The following is a 19232-nucleotide window of genomic DNA, read 5'->3' as shown; positions in this document are numbered from 1 at the left end:
AAAAAGCCCCGTAGCAGTTTGACCTTTTCTTCAGTCGGTGCCCACACAAGAGAAGCTTTAGAGCAGTTTTGAAAGCAACACGGTCAAGACAGGAGTCAGCGGTTGAATGCAGAATCATGCGGGACAATACGCTACACGCACAGCTTTGACTCCCATAACAGGAAGTCAAGTATGAATTTTGGCTAAGTTGAACTTATAAAAGTAAAAACAAGCATTGATTCATACAAAACACATATAAAGTACACTTGTGGGTGTGTGGCAGCAGTACAATTGAACACACACACACACACACAAAGAGGCTGCACTCACATATCCAGATGTCACTGATGGCACCATTAGGCCAAACACCACCTGTCAGCTTTAAGGCTTCCGTCTGTCTAACACACCTGGCTGCCATCTAACACACAGCTCCCTTTGGTGCCATCACTCTCTGTATGTCCTCCCTGACCTTTTCCCTCTCACTTCCTTACGTAACCCCATCTCTCTCTTTCTCTGTTTACCTCTTTCACTTTCTTTTCTGGCTACCACCCTCCCGCACCCTCGTCCTTGCTCTGTCTTTGTGTCCCTGTTTTTCTACCCTTCCATCTGTTTCCTCCCTCTCGTCCTCTCTTTCACCCAATTCCTCTGTTTAATTTCTTTCCTCTGCATTACGTGTTGCGTATTTGTTTAACGTAATCGATTGTTTAGCTTCCACCTCTTACGCATCATAACTGGCGGCGGAATACCTCGCCAACCGCACACACACATGCGGCACACAAATCCGTTTCAGTCACTCACTTAGTGACACACGCCAAATTACAAACTTACAAACTCACGCGCGCATAAACACACACTTGCATGCTCACATATATATATACAGTGTACAAACTCTCGGCCCGGGAGCCAGCTGCATGTGAGCACGCAAGTCCTCTAATCTGTGGCTTGGTTGGTGCTTCTTCCAAAGTCCCTGGACCTTAAAAAGGCCGAGCCTGACTGGGCTGGAACAGTAACACCCTACACTTAGCCACATGGCGCTAGCTCGCCCACACCCTGTTAAACACAGCCAGATGTGCAGCGACTGGAAGCATGGTACAATGTCACTTCACTGTTCCGTGGCCATGCGAACCCAAAAGCTATTCTCCAGTCTTGGCACGGAAACAGCAAATCCTCACCTGTTCTTAACCCTCCATTTATGTATACCTGCCTTAACCTTGCAGAGTATTTCATGAACCTTGATCCACTTTCAAAACACTTAAAGAATGACGGCTCAGTCAACAGCAGTGGTTTAACCATACCCTTAAACAGAAGTAGCTTGTCTTATTTTCCACTTTTCAACAGCTAAGGCTAATAACAGGATGTCTTTAGCGACAAGAAAAAAAAAAAAAAAAAAAAAGGCTGGATCCTGCCAAATTGCTGGTCATGTGGCAGCAAATGTAACATATTATGGTCCAATTAACCCCAGTCTATCACTCAGCTCCCTTTGAGGACGCAACCTACAGCAGATGGTTTTTAGACCTCGAGGTCCCAACACACACACATACTTCTCCCTCTGTCGGCTCTACGGTCCCCATCTGATGCTCAGTTGGGGTAAGATAAGGGAACGTGGAAAAACAGGGATAAAAATCAAAGCTGAAGCAGAGTTGGAGAGGAGGGAAGAGGAGAGGATGTACAAATGTGGCTTGATTTGCCATCAACAACAACAACAAAAAAAGAGAACAATCTAATTAATTTTCAGTTTCAAAGCAACAGCAGCTATCAGGAAATTTGTGACAACATGTCTGGCAAGCGAAGGCAAACAAAAACAAGCTCCAAATCACTTCATTGTGAGGCAACATAACTTAGCACGTTCGCGATGCGTGCCTCTGTGTGTATTTATCTACCAGTTTCTGGATGCAAATCATTAGAATGTTTAGAAGCTGCAGCTGAGTGCTGCTTGAATGTACGTGTCTGCAGACTGTGTTGTTTACCAGCTCTGCTGTGCTAAATGAGGTGTAGCCCTGAAGAATGGGAAAGTTCAAGAACTGTAGGATGACATAAACTAACTTGGGGAAAATTTGTATGTCTTGGACTGGTTGTTATGTGTCTGTGTACTTTAGCTTTGGTGGGGTGACTGTATCCCTTTGGCAGCAGCACCCTGAGTGAAAAAAGAGGGCCATGAGAAAGAAGGACACAAAGCGATTGAAGAAGAGTAAACAAATGTCTCTCAGCCACTAATCACTGTGATCTGAAAAGGTCAAGCTAACTAGCCAAGCTCAGAGCTCCAGCTGACAGATCCATTGTCACAGACTGGCCAAGGGGAACAAGTGGAGTACAGAGACACCCTTCTATTAACTGGAGCAAGTCATTAGACACAAATAATTGCCTTGGTGCGCCAATGTTCTAACACTAAAAATCCCTCTCAATTTCTCTCTCCCGCTCTCGCTTTCTCTCTCTTTCCATCTCTCACACTTAAAGCATTGCAATTAAGAGCTGGTATTATTTCGCAATATTAAGAACTTATTCTAGATTTTCTAATGGTGTCGAGCAGATTGAGTAATTCAGGCTGTTGCTCTAATGCATGTTTTTTTTTTATAATGGTCGAGTCAGTCTCCGGTCATTTAACCCCTAAATACCCATCAGTGTGTATCAAAAAAAAAACATATTTAGAGCAATGAAAATAATGCATTTCCTGTCTCTCTCTCTCCACTCACTCGTCCTCACTTATGGCAGCTCAAGCACACCAGCTCATCTCCAACTCTGCAAACGCGATATGTTTTCGAACATTCAATGCTCATAAATACATTATCTCCTAAATGTCTGGAGGGAATTTCAGAACAAACGCTAACTTGGACTGATGGATGAATTGATTAGACTTTGATGGTCAAAGGTCGACAGTCATTTGATCTTATGTCTGTTCTAAACTTTTGAAGACTAAAGAGCAGAAACGGCTAAAGAGAATTTCATTGCGTCTTAAATAAAAGTGCACACGGAGGAACAAAGGCAGGACTGTGATGTTTGTAGCTAATTTGATAAAAGTGGCGTTTTTCTTTATGGCAAACTGATTTCTTCTTAATTTTCTTATATAATTTAAAGATCTTTGAACCAATAAGCGATCAAAGGTCTATATTATATGTATAATAAAGCCGTATTTGCCTTTTTCAGTTGTGTTGTGTGACATATAGTAAGCATTGATGAGTTTTTTTCCAATGATGTGCAGCAGTGTCCCACAAGCAACATTGGATTTGACCTTTGACTTGATTACTTTTACTTGAATAAGCTACAACTTGAAAGCATGACAGCAGGTTAATCTGCTGTGAATCAGTCTGCAGGTTGTCTGATAAAATAACTTTTACTCAGTCCATCCGTATTGTGCGTGTGTGTGTGTGTGTGTGTGTACATCTGCGTTTTCGTGCAAGTTGAGAACGTCCAGAGCGAAAACGTAAAATGAGTAACACCACACAGATGTGCAGTCCACATTCCCATCCTCTCACTCACCTCACACACTTCCAACGAGAATACAAACACTCACCGTCAAAGGCTTTGTACTGTCCCACAAATGAGGTCTGTAAGGATCGTCCAGCGTCTTTGAGCAGCCCCTCCATCTCCCGGCGACACAGCATGGCCAGGTTGTCCTCCATGTCGCTGGTACAGCAGGTGTAACCCTGAGGACAGATGCGCAGGTGCTCCCCTACCGGAGGGACGGGTCGAGACAGAGCAGAAGAAAGTGTGGGGAGCAGGAGGTGGTGGTGGTGGGGGAAAGAGCAAAAAAGGAGAGAAGGGGGGTGTAAAGAAGAAAAAGGACAAGAAACGTGGCATTAGCAATGACAGGTTCCATCAATCCAGCCAGCGCTCAGCAACAAAACTGAGATTAATAGTCCCTGTGTTGCTGCTGTATAAAATACTCAACAGTGAGTATGAACATGACAGGACTGAATTAGCTGCAGTAGCTGTTTTTATGGCCTAAACCCAGACTGTTGGCAGCCGAGGAGGCAGTGCTGCATGTGTTCGCCTGCCTGATTACCTGGCAAGATGTGGTGAACTCTGTGGCAATGGGAGCAGTGGTGCAGGAGTACAGCATCAACTCCCATACAGTTTTAATGAGCACTCCTGACACGCATGCCTGTGCATAAATTTGCACACATGTGCGCACACACACACACACACAGATAGACCAAACCCAGAATAACAGGGTGGTAGAAAGGATCTATAAGCTCACACTGGGTGTGTGTGCATATGAACAGACACACACAACCAAATGCCATATGAGAGAATTTAAACAAGGGCTGTCAGTGCTGATTAAAGCTGCAGTCAGGCTGCGGCGGAAATCAGAACAAATTACGTAAGATGGAAATTCCATCATTCCCATCAATGCAACCAGACGTACAGGGAACAAAATTCATGTGAGTGACATTCATTAGTAGGTCAGGAGTAGAAATAATCTATGGCGTTTGAACTGATATTACTTTTGAAGATTCCTCCCCACTATTACCGCTTTCAGACACACACAGCACAAATTCCCACAGACACACAACGATCAAAAGGCAAGGATGCATTGTACTACATAGAGCTACGTACAACAAATGACTTTAAGGTAGTGCTGAGAAGAAAAGGAAATATTATTCTAACGCAAAGACAATAAAGACAACACGAAGCTGCTTTCTTGCAAATCATGAAAAATATTTATCACAGCTTCTGATGCACCCACACAGACAAAAGCACACAGAGAAAAATTAAAAAGGGCAGCAACGAGTATGCAGACGGGATTGCAACGAGTTCAGAGCTCCCCAAGGAGCGTAGAGGTCACATCTTTTTGCTCAGTGTGCTGCTGGTTATGTAGGCATAGTGGAAGTTGGAATTGATTTTTTTTCCCCCTCTATTTTTGCAATCAGAGAGATTTTTCTGGAAACCTCCTTTCCAACTGTATTTGTATGGACTTCTAAAAAACTGAAACACTCGTTTTTTCTGTGGATTGCTGTATTTTTATTTCGTTTCTCTGACTAACCGCCCTGCCGCTGCTCATTTCAACCAATGCTTTATATTAGTAGATTTAAGAATTTCTTTGTAATAGGACAATGGTATGAAGTTGGTAGCTGTACCTTGACATGTTTCGGCGTTCCATCTGTCGCCTTCTTCAGAAGTGTCATCTGACCTGTGTGTCTTTATCAGCTGTTTTTCATAGGTGTGGCCAAACGGACACTACCAGTGGGTGTGTCAGTTTGGCCACACCTACCGCCGCCTCTGGAGCAGAGCGTCCCAGGTGTGGGATAGAAGGAACGCTCCATCATCTCTATTGATTGTGTGTGAGCCTCGCTTCCTGATTTCAATGGATTCCCGGATCCAGCACGGCGGTAGGTGTGGCCAAGCTGACACACCCACTGGAAGTGTCAGCTGATAAAGACATGTCACACACGTCAGATGACACTTCTGAAGAAGGCGACAGATGGAACGCCGAAACATGTCAAGGTACAGCTAACAACTTCACACCATTGTCCTATTGCAAAGAAATTCTTAAATCTACTTGTATTTTGAGGACAAAATGAACGTCTTTGCTAGAATGCTTTATATTATTAAGAAACTGCAGCTGGGATAAGGTGTGATCTTTTGTCTTATAGATACGCTCTATTCATTCACTGTTCTTGAAAAATGTCAGCAAAAGGAAGCACTGTGCTGCTCCAATAATGCATTCGGTCAGGCTCCAGTGGGAGCGCTAAATATGCAGGTTAAAATAGCCACAGTTTATATCACAGAAGCCAACATCTCCATTGTGAGTTATTATTAGCGTGCCACTGGTTGCATTTTGCGTCATGCACTGTTTATACTGCAGGTAGTTTCCATTCTACTTTCTCCCCTCCATTGATGAGGAACTGAATCTCAGAGAGTCGCCTACCTTCCCACTCAGAGACCTAACACTGAAAAGTGTTCTAACTGCCGTGCTGAGTTTCCCACCTCATCAGTCACTCCTTTCTTCTCTTCCTCACAGAGCCCTCTGAGATCTTCTTGCACGGCACTGATCAGATAGCACATCGCTCAGATTTATTCTAATCCAAATGGACACATGCGTGTAGACCCACACACGCATGCACACAGTCATGATTTGTTGGTGTTATAGTCAATTATGGCATTTTTTTTGCTACTTGATGCCAGATAAATGTTAAAATCTGAATAACAAACTCAAGATTAGTGGGATAGTTTGTAGGCCTCTGACAATTGAACACATCCATCCGTCCATTATCTATACACCTTAATCCTCATTAGGGTCGCGGGCAGACTGGAGTCTATCCCAGCCGACTTAGGGCGAAGACAGGAGACACCCTGGACAGGTCACCAGTCCATCACAGGGCTACACTTAGAGACAGACAACCAAGCACACTCACATTCACACCTACGGACAATTTAGAATCACCAATGAACCTCAACATGTTTTTGGACTGTGTGGGAGGAAGCCGGAGAACCTGGAGAGAACCCACGCTGCACGGGGAGAACATGCAAACTCCACGCAGAAAGATTCCGGTGCCCCCACAGGGACGCGAACCGGCGACCTTCTTGCTGCGAGGCAACAGTGCTACCAACTGCGCCACCCTGCAGCTCCATTTGAACACATTAACGCTAAAAATGACTGAAAGACTGAATCTATTTTGCAGCAACATTGCAAAAGTTTTACTATACAAGAGGTACAAAGAGACACAAGTTGTCTCTGTAACAGTCAAATATTGTCTGCAACATACAGCGAAAGAAATCAGCGCTTCATTAGGTGCACGAAAGCGACACATTCCAAGCTTTCTGTCCATCCTTTCCATTGGTAGAAGACTGAAATCTAGTCGCATTTCAGAGAGTCGGCCTCATGTACGGTTTACACGTTCTAATACTCTGACAAGTCTCGAAATGTCAGCTCACATCACGCAGCTTTACATGGCTCGCACGAAGGCATATGCAAATTCAGTAAACACACATAAGTGCTGGATTAATGATTTAATGCCTCTCATGCTGTCATTAGCATGCACCTGGCAGAACCTCAGCTCGGGGCGAGTCTATAGGCACAGCGCGCACGTCGATGGGATTGATTCCGTCATCCTTTCTGTCGCCGAAGCCACTGACTTCTGTGCTCGCCGGCTCAATGATTACAAGCAGGCCTTTCACCTCGTTTTACTGTAGTTGTAACCCGAGTTAATCAATGCGTAACCCCCCTCCCCTCCTTTCTGTCCACTGTTTCTTTTTTTTTTTCCCCGTCAAACTTCGTATAACAAGAATCTATCGCTGATAATACGTCAACCAGGTTTCCATAAGTGCCTCGTCCAGTCCGACTCTCAAGTGGAGCAATTAAAGGCAATTCTCCTCTTCAAACACCAAAGTGGGGAACGGGCTTCGCGGACCAGAGGAGAGGATGACATTGAGCATCTCTCAGCACCCTCTCACCGGCCGCCATGTGACGCACGCCCACGCACCGCATCGGAGTTTGGACCTGGAGTAAGTGTGCCTGAATAAGAAGCTGATTGAGAAGGGGGGAAAAGTAAAGATGTGAGTACAGGAAAGGTGAAGAAGGAAAAACAAGAGGGAAGATTGATGGAGGTATAGTATGCAGTACTTCTCTGGGTTCAGCTGCCAGCCCCTGTGATGGCCATTTAAATGCCTGGTCTTGTTTTAGTGTGTATTATAGGTCCTGTGACCATTCTTTCCTGTGCAATCTGCTTGCTGTCTTCCCTTTGAAGGACATTTTAGCAAAAAAAAAAAAAAAAAAAAGCAGGTGTAAAGTCTCCAGATGCAGCCAGAGAGAAACAGTCCATTTTTTTTTTTTTGTATAAATAACCATGGTGATGATTTTCAACAGACACCCACAACATCTGCAAAGTGCAGGAACGCTCTCACAGCCCAGGACACACATATGCTTTACAGCGGGAAAAGGTCACCTGTAACAGAGCGTCGTGTTTCCAGTTGGCTAACCTAATAGTCAGCTGATGTTACAAATGGATCGGTGTGTTCCATCTGAGTGTGTGTGTCTATTTGGGTGAGACTGACATTAACCCACTCCCATTTAAAATCTAGAGTAAATATATACTTAACATGCAGACATGTCTCTTCTGTTTTTACACTCCGTCCTACACCCCCTCTGTCTATAACTCGCTCACACACTTTCAGTCTCATAGCCAGAGGATACTAGAGTAATCAGCAGAGGAGGACAGGTCAGTCTTGAGTGGGAGGCTCCGACAGTAGCATCTAAAGGGCCACAACAGACACAGCCGCTAATGCTTAAGACGTCCGGTTTTCTGCACTAATAATAGTAGACACATCCCATTTTCTGTACTTAGAGAAAAACATGCTTTCATTACATACCACAAAACCACTTCTCATACATTAGAGATTTGGTCTTATAATAACCAATCTCCAGCCTTCCCCTCACTGCGTCTCGATTGGTCCTGTTTTTTTTTTTTTCCTACGGAATGCACGACAAACTTGAAAAAAATGTGGTCATGTATATATATAAATGTTTTAACACGCTTTTAAAGTGATTGTGCAGAGATGCTGCTCAAAATCTATTCGAATGTATTTAAACTGACAGAGGAGGTGTTCTGCAATAATCAGCCACCTTCTGTGAGGCCAATCAGTGCAGAGGTAGCAAAGCCAATCATGTTGGCCTCTCCTAAAAAAATTACTACATTCACTTCCCACCCACACAAATCTATTCATGAGGGGAGGGCAAAATTAAGGGAACTTTAACCCCCCCAAAACAGCTCTCCATCACTCCGTTCCCTTTTCTTTTGACGGACAGGGCTGTTAAATAGTGAGCAATTCCCCAACCATTAGCTTATCATTGTTCACCAGGGAGGAAGGCTCCTATTAAACAGCAATCTGGGAAGGCAGAATAAGGTCGCGCACACTGTGATAAAGCATGGGAGAGACTGACAGTCAGAGGCTTTTAGAGACGGTGGGAAACACGAGGGCAACAGGAAATTAGGAATGACTCTAAATCGCGTCGGTCTGGGAGTCTGTGAACAAAAGAGAAGAAGTCAAAATTCTGGTCTTGTCCGGTTAGGTCACCGTTAATGAGTCACTACTCAGTGTAGATTAGTTTCTTTCTGCTCTGCGCGCCAGCAGAAATCTAAAAGAAGATGTGTCTCGCAGTGTCGGCCGCGCACACGGGAGCAGTTTATTTCACAATTCCAGACAATCTCATTGATTTCTTGTGTTCAGATGCAATATTCGTCCCAGAAATGTGTTCACCTGCAAAGGTGTTGTGCCGACTGAGACGCCGTATGCAATTTTAAGCCGGTCCATTCAGACTATTCACTGTGCTCATGAAGGGTTTTTGGGCATCCCACCCGTTGCAGCTTATTCAAAACCTCGGTTTCTTTGTCCTTCACATTGGTGGGAAATTGGGCCATAGCATATTCTTTCCTCATTGTTGTCTGCAGAAGCTTTTTTTTCTTCTTCTTCTTTTGCCTTTAACACTGTGTACCTTTTCTTAATTCTGACATCTGCTGCTGCAAAAAAAAGCCAGCAGAGAACAATATTGCTTTACAGCAAAAAAAAAAAAAAAGACCTCCAGAACCTGTCAATTCCTGAATAAAATTTGCATGTTTTCACTGTTCTAATGATTTTATTTCACCATTGCAACTGCTGTGTAATAGGAATCCAATTATTTGTCTTTTTTTCATGGCCGATACAGATACTGACAACGAAGGAGACTGAGAACTAAATATTTAGAACTGAAGTAAAAATGAAAATATTTGAGTCAAAGTTTGTAAAAGAAGGCAAGACTTCTTGAAATGCCGTTGCATATTTGTGTTTTTACATGTATTCAGAAAGCAGAACTTTCCGCATGTTTGGTCGAGTGCTGAGAGGCTATTACTCGCGACATATAACCAGTCAGGTGTGGATGCAGCTATGCTCAAGGCCACACAGTGGTGACTACAAATAGAGAGAGGCATCACAGCCAGAGTGGAAAAATGTATTCATCAAATCATTTAATCAAGAATCCTGGAATTAGGAAAATAGTGATAATCTGAAAAGTGCTGAAGATTGGATCTGATAATCAGCTAGTCTGATTACTGGTTGATCCCAACTGTCTAGATTTTAGACCATGAGGACTTTTTGCATCCATCTATTCTACACAGTTTCATCTTAGGCAATGGAGGACACAGTTTTTGTTTTTTTTAAAAAATCCTATTGCCTGTTTTTGAAAATAAAAATAAAAATTGAATTCCTAGAGAGAATTGGGATAGCGAAGGCTGTTTGATCTCAATCTTGAGCTCAGAAATCAAGTCATTCAATCACGTACCTTCACTTCCAAAGCTTTATTTTTGCATTTTTGACTGAACGAATGAATGAAACACCATCAACACTGCCTGCATCAAATTGCTCCAAGCAAATTCTAGTTTTCATGGTGTCACTTTTTTATGTTTTGGCAATTTACATCCTATTGCTTACTGACATCTATCAAGATTTTAGTTTCTACTGACGTCCGCATCACAATATATTGCATAACTATTGATTTCAACTGCTTGCTGACATCCATAAATCCATGCATGGGTTGCAGGAGAATTGATAAATTTATAGAAACTATAGATTTAAGTCAAGGTATGAGTAAGGCCTATGATATTTTTACAAATTAGCATTAGCACAAGATTAATAAAAAAAAGGGGGATTCAATGCTAGAGTAGAGAGTGAACCAAACTAGAGAAGGATTTATTTCCTTTAGCCTGATGCTTTTGGCCCTGATGCTTCAGACGAGTATGAGCACAATATAGGAATTAACATTTGGTCTTCTGAGGCACATTTGACAAAAAGGCATGTCTGCCACCGCGCTGCCATGGGCGATGACTCCTGGTAATGACTGGCATTGCATAACCGATGCCGCTTCAAACGACAATGCACAATGTGTGCGTCGTAGCACGCGCGCGAGCATGGACTCGCACACATGCTGTGGGATCTGAGAGATTAGCAGCCTAATCCAGTCATTGGCGAGAGTGTGTGCGCGCGTGTGTGTGTCCGCGGCTAGGTGGATTATTGCCAGTGCCAAGGAAAACACCCATGGAGCACCAGGAATCACACACATGCGCACACGCCCACGCAAACACCCGAACGGCGGATTAGGGTTAAACAGATGAAGTACAGCGGGGCTATTTGGCAGCAGGGGTTGACATGTCTGATCCACCAGCCGTACACACACTGAAATTTCGCATGCCAGCCGGACAAATGCACATTACAGACGCACACTGTGGGCCCTGTCTACCAGCTACCACCCCGCATGCCTGTTTGCTGTGAGTCAAATAAGCATGCCTTCTTGTCTGTCCGTCTTTGTGCTCCATAGCCGCACAGAGTGACCCGCAGGCTTTCACCTAGACCACCAGTGTGGTAATGTGAGCCAAGCAGAAAGTCACATAAATAGCTTCCTCGAGCCAGACGAGGTGGCAGCCACACAACACATTAATAACGCATTACTACTGGACTGAGGTCGGCTGATCTTCTGCTTTTCTTTAAAAGCCCACGCCGGCTATCTGCACTCGCTGACCAGACGGTTATTCATTTATACAGATACCACTGAAGCAGCAGACCAAACAGGTGTTTTGTTGTTTTTTTTTTTTTCCCTCACTTGACTCGAAGCGTATTCATTTTAATTGGCTGAGAAAAGTTTGACCAGCTCCTCATTTCAACAACAGGAGACTAAATGACTAAATGGATAGTGTTATAGTGTAATGATGTGGGCTGTGGGGAAAAGATTACACAGTTAGAGTTGAATAGCTCCGGCTGTGATTACCTCTAATAGTGGTCAGTCTACCTGAACAAATGGCTGAGGAGAAATGGAGTGGACTGAGGAGGCAACAGAGAAAGGGGGATGTGACTGAAGAGAATGTCAGAGGAGACAACAGGACGAAACAATTCTGGACATGACTGATGTAATTACAACCCTACAGGTGCAAAAGAAGAGTATAACAGTGATGAATTAGGGACTGTTTTGTGTGGACCTTATCACTTTTCTGCTCATGCACCAGCTCTGAGATACTGATAACTCACCTCTGCAACACTGTCTTCTACCTCTTTAACACACCCCGCGAGAAATATATGGATTTTTTTTATAAAGATCAAAAGAATACACTATTCAGGTGCTTTAGAAAAATAAAAAACCCCCCTTGACCTTAAAAAAAAGCCCTAATTACACGCCTTTAAAGGTAAAAAGAGCCAGCTTGAAGCAGAGCGACCTTTAAAACGAATAAAACCATTACGGATCATTTTCCTGTTTCGCTGATGGTTTATATCATCTCCCCGAGTAACAGATACGAACCAGATGCTGGGATACGGGATAACATTGATAATGTCATTGTTTGTAGATGAAAACGGATAAAGGCAAGGCTATTTCTAAGAGAGAATGTGAAAGAGAAACAAACCAAGACTTTATTTCACACAGTCGAGCGGATGAAAATGCAGCCTGCACGCCTGCAGCATTTTTGCAACTTGGGCCGGGACACAATGTGTGGGATCCCGGTTCCCGTCGCAGCTCTCCGAGGGGGGAGCTGTGATTTATAAGGAACATGATGGATTACAACAGGTTTTGTAATTAAGTTGCCGTAGCCCTGAGAAACGGCGCTGGACTGTTGCGCTCGGACGGGACAGGCACGGAGTGACACGCACGCACAAATGCGCAAAAAAAAAAACATTTGGTCTTTGTCCTGCTGCCTCTCTCTCTCTCTCCCTCTCTGTTTCCCATTCACAGACACAAACACAAGTCCCAGCAGCGGCCGGCGAAGAACCAAAGACTGTGAATGCCAGCTGCATTAAATGATGGCAGCAGACTGTCTCGTTCGCTTAGCAGGTACAGTCAAAGCGCTGTCAAAAAGGCTGATGTTGTGTTGCAGCTTTCCCACCAGCCTGCCAACTTGCCCAACCGTGCCCTGCCTTCTTCAAGTGTCATCTCCACTCTTTGTCCATTCCCACCATCTTTTTTTTTTTTTTTTTACTTTGTGTGTAGCCAGAAATTAAATTGGACTGACCTGGAATGCAGGAGAATGTAATTTACACAGACTTAACAAGAATAACACATCCAACAATATACGGTACAGGCAGCACAGACACATGCTGTCCTAGTTACACCCTATAACCCAGCCTTCTCCTGCCGGTTACAGGCATGCCTTAACTTGAGCTGTGCTGCTGCTGCCTTTACTCGGGTACTGAATGTCAGCGTGTGCAGAAAATGAGGGAAGCGAGAAGAGGAAGAAACCAGTAGAAGAAGTTATTCTGCGGAAAAGTTACCCTGTTGATGTGTATCTGCTGCAGCACATCTTAGACTAACTGTATCATAGACCATGTCAGAATAAAAGGAGTAACTATACGCTGCAGGGAGCTGACCTCATTTCTGAGTATATGGAGGAATGTGTGTGTTGTTTTGGAGTGCGTGTGTGGGTGAGTATTCCACTGATGATCTAGCGAAGGTCTTTGACAGTAAGTGTCAACAGTTGACAGACATCAGACAGAACATCCTGTCGCAAGATGCAGACGAAAAAACAAAAAAACAACAAAAAAAAAAAGGCGCTCCTGCCTCCTGTGTAACTGCACGCTGCAATGAAGTCTAGGAGCTTCGACGAAAAAAAAAAAGAAAAGATGAGGGAGGATGAGGAAGGACTAACAGATGCTAGTAAACCTGGAACACTGCAGGCTTCAAATGAGGCTGCGTCAGGTATTCTGGCATTCACGGTTTCCCAGACAAGAACAGCTCAGGCTTTTTTTTTTTTTCACAGAACATCCCTGTGTCACAAAAATTATATTCGAGTAAACTACGTTCTCACATTTTTGAAATGTTCTCCATGAAAAGTAGGGGTACGACATCGTAGAAAGCGAGTTTCAAAGAGTCGTGGCGTCTGTGTGACGAGATCGTAGGGAGGTGGAGGCGACAGGACTTCCACCCCGGAGGATGTGATTTGCATCCCATGTGGGACCATTATTCTCAGACTTAATTCTGTTTTCACTCTTGTTTGGTTGGATTTAGGCACCAAAACTACATTGTTCATAAAAAAAAAATGAACCCTTTCACAACATGTTATCCTCTATTTTCTGGGTTACCACGGTGACGAATCCCTGTCCATCTCATGTGCCATTGGATGGAGCAAAAACAAACAAAAAAACAAACGACAAAGATGCATTGAGTAGAAACACATTTGCAACATAATTTTGGGGAAAATACTTTTCCCCTCAAATGTAATTGAAAATGCAGTTTAGTTGAAAAGGATCATTGTTTTTAGGAAACATGGCCGCTGCACAGAAAACAAGGCTAATAGGTTTATTTTGTCGTTTAATGATTTTTCTTTTCTTTTTTTTTACTTCTCTGCTGACCACTGGCGCTTTTAGGGAGAAAAAGGACTCCCTTTCCGCTCATGCGTAGAATTCTTTGACACAATCAGATACTCCTAATTGAAAATCTTATCCTGTTTGCAGTTGCATTAATTAAAATGTTAGTGTTAACAAAAGATATAATGACTATGTGTGGTGTTAAGGTGTCAGATGCCCAGAGAATTTTTTTTTTTTTAAACCAACGAGTTCCCTTCAGCTTTGTGGATTATTTGAGCATCTTGTAGCTCATTGTTTAGTTTTTTTTTGTGGCCCTACAGCTGATGTAAGCCTCTTTTCTATCTACAAACCCACCGTACGTTATCTGCTCAGCACCTAATAGGAAACAGTCAAAGTTAATGACGAGCTACTGAACATAGTGCTGCATTTTATACCCGATGAGACAGATATTTTTAAAATTAAATTAAATTTCTGAACAGAAACAGTCACTGCTGGATGTGCAAATAAAAGTTTGTCATGTGACATTATAATGATATAATTTAATAATCATGTATTTACTATTAGATTGATAAATGCAGGTTTAATGGCACATGTTCTTTACAAATATGCTTTATTAGGTGTGTTAAGTTTTATCATTGATTAAAAATTCAATATCCTTTTACACGAAAAACAATAAACATGTTTAAAGGTCAGGGCTGTTTTGGCAGCATCTTACACAACATTAGTCAGGTGGTTTTAATGTTGTGGCTCGTCGGCGTGTGTCACAGCGTTCACATTAAGTCCGTCAACGTGGCAGTTTAATAGTCCGTCGTTTCGAAATGTTATGAGGACCTGAGCGAGCAAATTACCAGAGAAACATGAAGAAACTCTACGGGTTCCTTTTCCAAGAATGACACTAACATGTAAAATTGCCGCTACAATTAATTTCAAGTGGCAAATGGCACTTAGACGGGCGAAGAAAGAGCGGGCGGGAACAGCGTGCGGCCGTGTGCAGGTATTCGTGCTTTGTGTGCCAGACGGAGGGGGCTCACGGTTCTGCTCTCATACACTCGCAAGCTTCCCTTTGCGGCCGAGATTGTCTCCTGATGGTGAAAGAACAAACAAAGTAGCCGGTTCCCCTCTGCCCCGCGCTGCTCAGAGGTAGAGACGCTGACAGATAGAAGCTGACCTGCAGTTGTCAGGGCCTGTCAAAGCAACAAGAGCTAGAACACATTCAGCCAGGACTGATTCGCAGACGTGGACACAGAGGGTGGTGGGTGATGCAGCTGAGAGAGAGATGTGCGCAGTGAAAAAATGGGGAGGTGAGTACATAAAAAGAGCTGGGAAGATGAACAGAAACCAAAGATATATTCAAAACGAAAGCTGCAAAAAAAGAAATAAAAGACGACGCCGGATGATCGACAGGTGACTTTAACAATCGCTGTCGTTATAAATTATTAAAATACTTTCTATACGTTATTTATGTACCCTCGGAACAAATAGATACCAGGAAGCATAAATGATATCTTAAGATTGCAATCTGACGAGCAGCTGAAACAGAAGCAGAGGTGTTGTACTGGAACATAACAGAGAGAAGTCTCTGTGAAGCTTTTCATCTGCAATCTGCAATATTGCAGGGGAGTTGCACACACACAGATATTATTAGACCTTTGACTGCTTTCTTACCAGCTCTGTCTGTACGGTCCTACAGAACAGTGCGTTTTAAGCAAAATCCTGGTCTTTCCCCCCCCCGATTCCCTGTGTGAGAGATTTACTGGAGTGCAGCAATCACGCTACAAAGAAGGTAATACAGGCTGCTAAATAATAATAACAATAATTACATCACTTAGATCGCCCGCATTTACGTGCTCCGACTCACGCTTCCACTCGACGGAGAGAATGAAACAGCCTGTTCTCTCGTTCTCATTCTCTGGATGGAAATGAACAGAAATTCATTTTTAATAGAACGCAAATGTCACACATGATGGGACTCTTGAATGCAATTCGACTATTTAATCCAGCTCCTTTCTGCGCGCTGCCACGGTACAAAGGCCTTCGCGAAAAGCCATCAATCATCAGCCGTAGCCAACCCCTGCCACTCCCACCCAACCGTCCTCAAAGCCAGATAGAAAACGCTGTCAAATCCTCAATCAGATCATCTTTAATCCCCAATAATGACTAAGTTAAGTATTAAATGTTGGGTGATCTGATTATAGATCTTTGCTTGGAGAAAATATGACTGACGTTCTCTGCCTCAGTCATCAGATCAAAGCACAGACAAGCCTCTCAGTTCCTCCCTGAGTTCACTCATCTCTCCCTCTCCCTCCTTCACACTCTTTCCCCCTTTTTTTTTCCTTCCTTCGCCTCTGGCTGGGAATCTGGCCAGGGAATCTGGGCTTCCAAAAAAGAGCAGATCCACACTTGCCCAGCTCCTCAAACACTGGCTTGTTTTATTTACGACCGAGGATAGACAACAGTCTTTACCTGAGGGGGGGCGTTCCTCTTATCTGGATCATTTTATGGTATTTGACTACATTAAATATAAATCAAGATAAACGGTATCATCATCTGTCATTTGGTGGCAACCCTGGATTGATGTGAAGTAAATTGCACGAGTTACTGGTTATGTGAAGAGGCAGCTTCTGTAAACAATCAAACCGTAATCAGATCAATGCGCTAAACACCAACAGGCTCCGTTTAATCAGTGAATCAAAAGACGGCGCTGCGTACTCCGCAGACAACCATTATGAAGATGGCTCTGGGCTTTCGATGAGTGTTCTGAAACGATACGCGCTCGTGCATCTATTAACCAGTGAGTCATATTAAAAAAAAAACCTGATCTGAAAGAGGGCCTGACATGGGAACCAACGCTGTACAAGGAAAGCCCTGTTTTTTGGGGGGATGTTGTGTGCGCATGGCGTGCGTGCCAAGCTGTCTATTTTGAAGTCAGGTCAGGACAGGCTAGCACGTCAGGCCTCTAGTCACTGTGAGTCAGTAAAATGTCTTGACAACAGACGGATAGACACGACTAGCTGACAGCCAGGCAGAGAGACTCAAAGGCAAAACAAACAGAAACATGAAAGTCACATGACGAACGGGCAGCGAGAGAGAGAGAGAGTCATTTTCTTGAAAACTGATGCTGGGGAGGAAGGAGGAAGATATTCGGATTCGGCACACAAACCACCGGAAAGCAACAGAAATTCCAAGACAAAGATGTTTTGAGGAATGTCGGAGCTATTAAGTCTGTGGTCTCCGCTGTCCTCCGCGCTTCCAAGCAGCCCGTTCTGTCAACAAACCACAATGACACCCCATGAAACAGCACAGAGCGCCATTCACCGCAGTAGCTAATTTCAGAAACCAGGCCAGCAAATCATTGTTCTATGTAGGCCACCATCCCTGATGTCACACATCTCCCGCATGATGCAAAGCAGCGTGGGCCTTGACCATTCACACATAATGACTGAGGAACCACTCCAGCTGTGCTTTTGTGCATGTGGTGGGAAAAAAAAAGAACGGGGCATTTTGGGAAGCTGAGTCACCTGACCTTCAGGTTGTTAGCAATACACAAAAGTGAGGTTTAGTTTGGTTGAGTTTACATAAATGGTGACCTCTGACCTGTTATTTCAGGGCTTTTTTGAGGATTTTAAATTAAAAAAAAAGGTTTGTAAGGTGCTTCCACAGAAATGGAAAAAAGTGGGGGGAAAAAAAGTATGAAGACGCAATCGTCATGGTAACATGGTCCCAGTAGTGAGCATTGTATCCTGTCCTGTGTTTGCACTGCACACAGCTGTGCATAATTACTGGCAACTTCACTGTAAATGGCCTTCTGTTGTGACTGAGGGGGGAAGAAGCAAAGACTAATGCGCTTTCAACACTACTGTACACGCAGCTTCAATTGAACGTTGAATTAAATAAAAATAGCGATTTGCTGCGTACAACTATGAAATAAAGCAGATGGCATGACCCTTAAAAGAAAGCAAATGCAGAATTATGTGAAACTTCTAGCTGCTAGTGTTAGCACAGGTTTTTGTTTTTACCAGTGTCTGAGCCTCGTTGGCCTCCTTACAAATTTTTTATGATGGTGTAATCATTTTTTACTGGAACAACAATAAAGGCATTTCCTGGAAGAAGATCTATTTAGACTGGGTCAGGCTGGACCACTTGAATTCCGTCAAACTAAGAGATACAAAAAACAACACTTTAAGAGCCGACACATTCCGCTGTTGATCGCCGAAACTCCAAATGCTGCTGGATTTGGGTTAACACTTGATAGGTGCGAGGCTGACCGGTCACACAACGACCCTCTGAGTGCAGGAAGAAGCTTAATGATGCGAAAGAAGAAGAAAAAAAAAATCATTAGTTCGCTCACTGCTGACGAAACAGCGGATAGATTATGTGTAGTTTGAGAATTTATGTTCCACTCAGACAAATCCAAGCATTCTTCACAGATAGATCAGCGAGAACCACAGCAAATTACTCTTTACCACAGCTGAGAGGGGAATTACACCCAGGAGGGCTGGGAACTGATACGCAACTCTATTCTAAAAGGTCAGTCTAGACTGCAACACTCAGACGAAATGAGGAAGATATGTATTTGACACCAAAAATATGGCGTGCATATTTTGTAACGAAACCTTTAGTGACGGGAAGGTTGAGGGAAATGGGCGAAGTGTGCACACTAGGCGTTACGGAACGGCAGAAATACGAGCCGTTATTTGGTTATGAATGAATTATGAAGAGCACTAAAAGTTGTAGGACACCCGGATTTCTCAATTTTTAATGGGACTGAAGCAGTTCGACCTTAATTGGTACAAAGGTGAGCAGTAAAGTGCCCGAAGTGAGAGATCGCCAAAAACAGACCTTTTGTCAGGGATTATGAAACGAGTTAAGTTAGAGTTTTACCGCGGCAAAGCGAGTAAATTATACCCTGGAAGCTAATGTGAATAATTCCCACAGGTCCTCCACTTTTGACCAATTACAAGCCCTCTGTCTGTACAAAGGCAGCGTTGGAACAACTACAT

General features: G+C 43.5%; 1 protein-coding gene across 1 annotated transcript in view; it reads right to left on the bottom strand.

The window, feature by feature from the left end:
• gpc1b (glypican 1b) overlaps window positions 1-19232 on the bottom strand; it is a 69360-nt gene that overhangs the window by 24700 nt on the left and 25428 nt on the right. Inside the window, exon 3 of the mRNA XM_008284418.1 lies at window positions 3488-3646. Within this exon, the coding sequence (XP_008282640.1) occupies window positions 3488-3646 (159 nt within the window). The remainder of the gene's footprint in view (window positions 1-3487; window positions 3647-19232) is intronic.

The sequence above is a fragment of the Stegastes partitus genome, unplaced genomic scaffold, assembly GCF_000690725.1.
Source record: "Stegastes partitus isolate 25-593 unplaced genomic scaffold, Stegastes_partitus-1.0.2 Scaffold358, whole genome shotgun sequence".
Classification (NCBI taxonomy): Eukaryota; Metazoa; Chordata; class Actinopteri; family Pomacentridae; genus Stegastes; species Stegastes partitus.
Note: the sequence above shows the minus strand (reverse complement) of the source record. Positions and strands in the feature narration are given on the sequence as shown.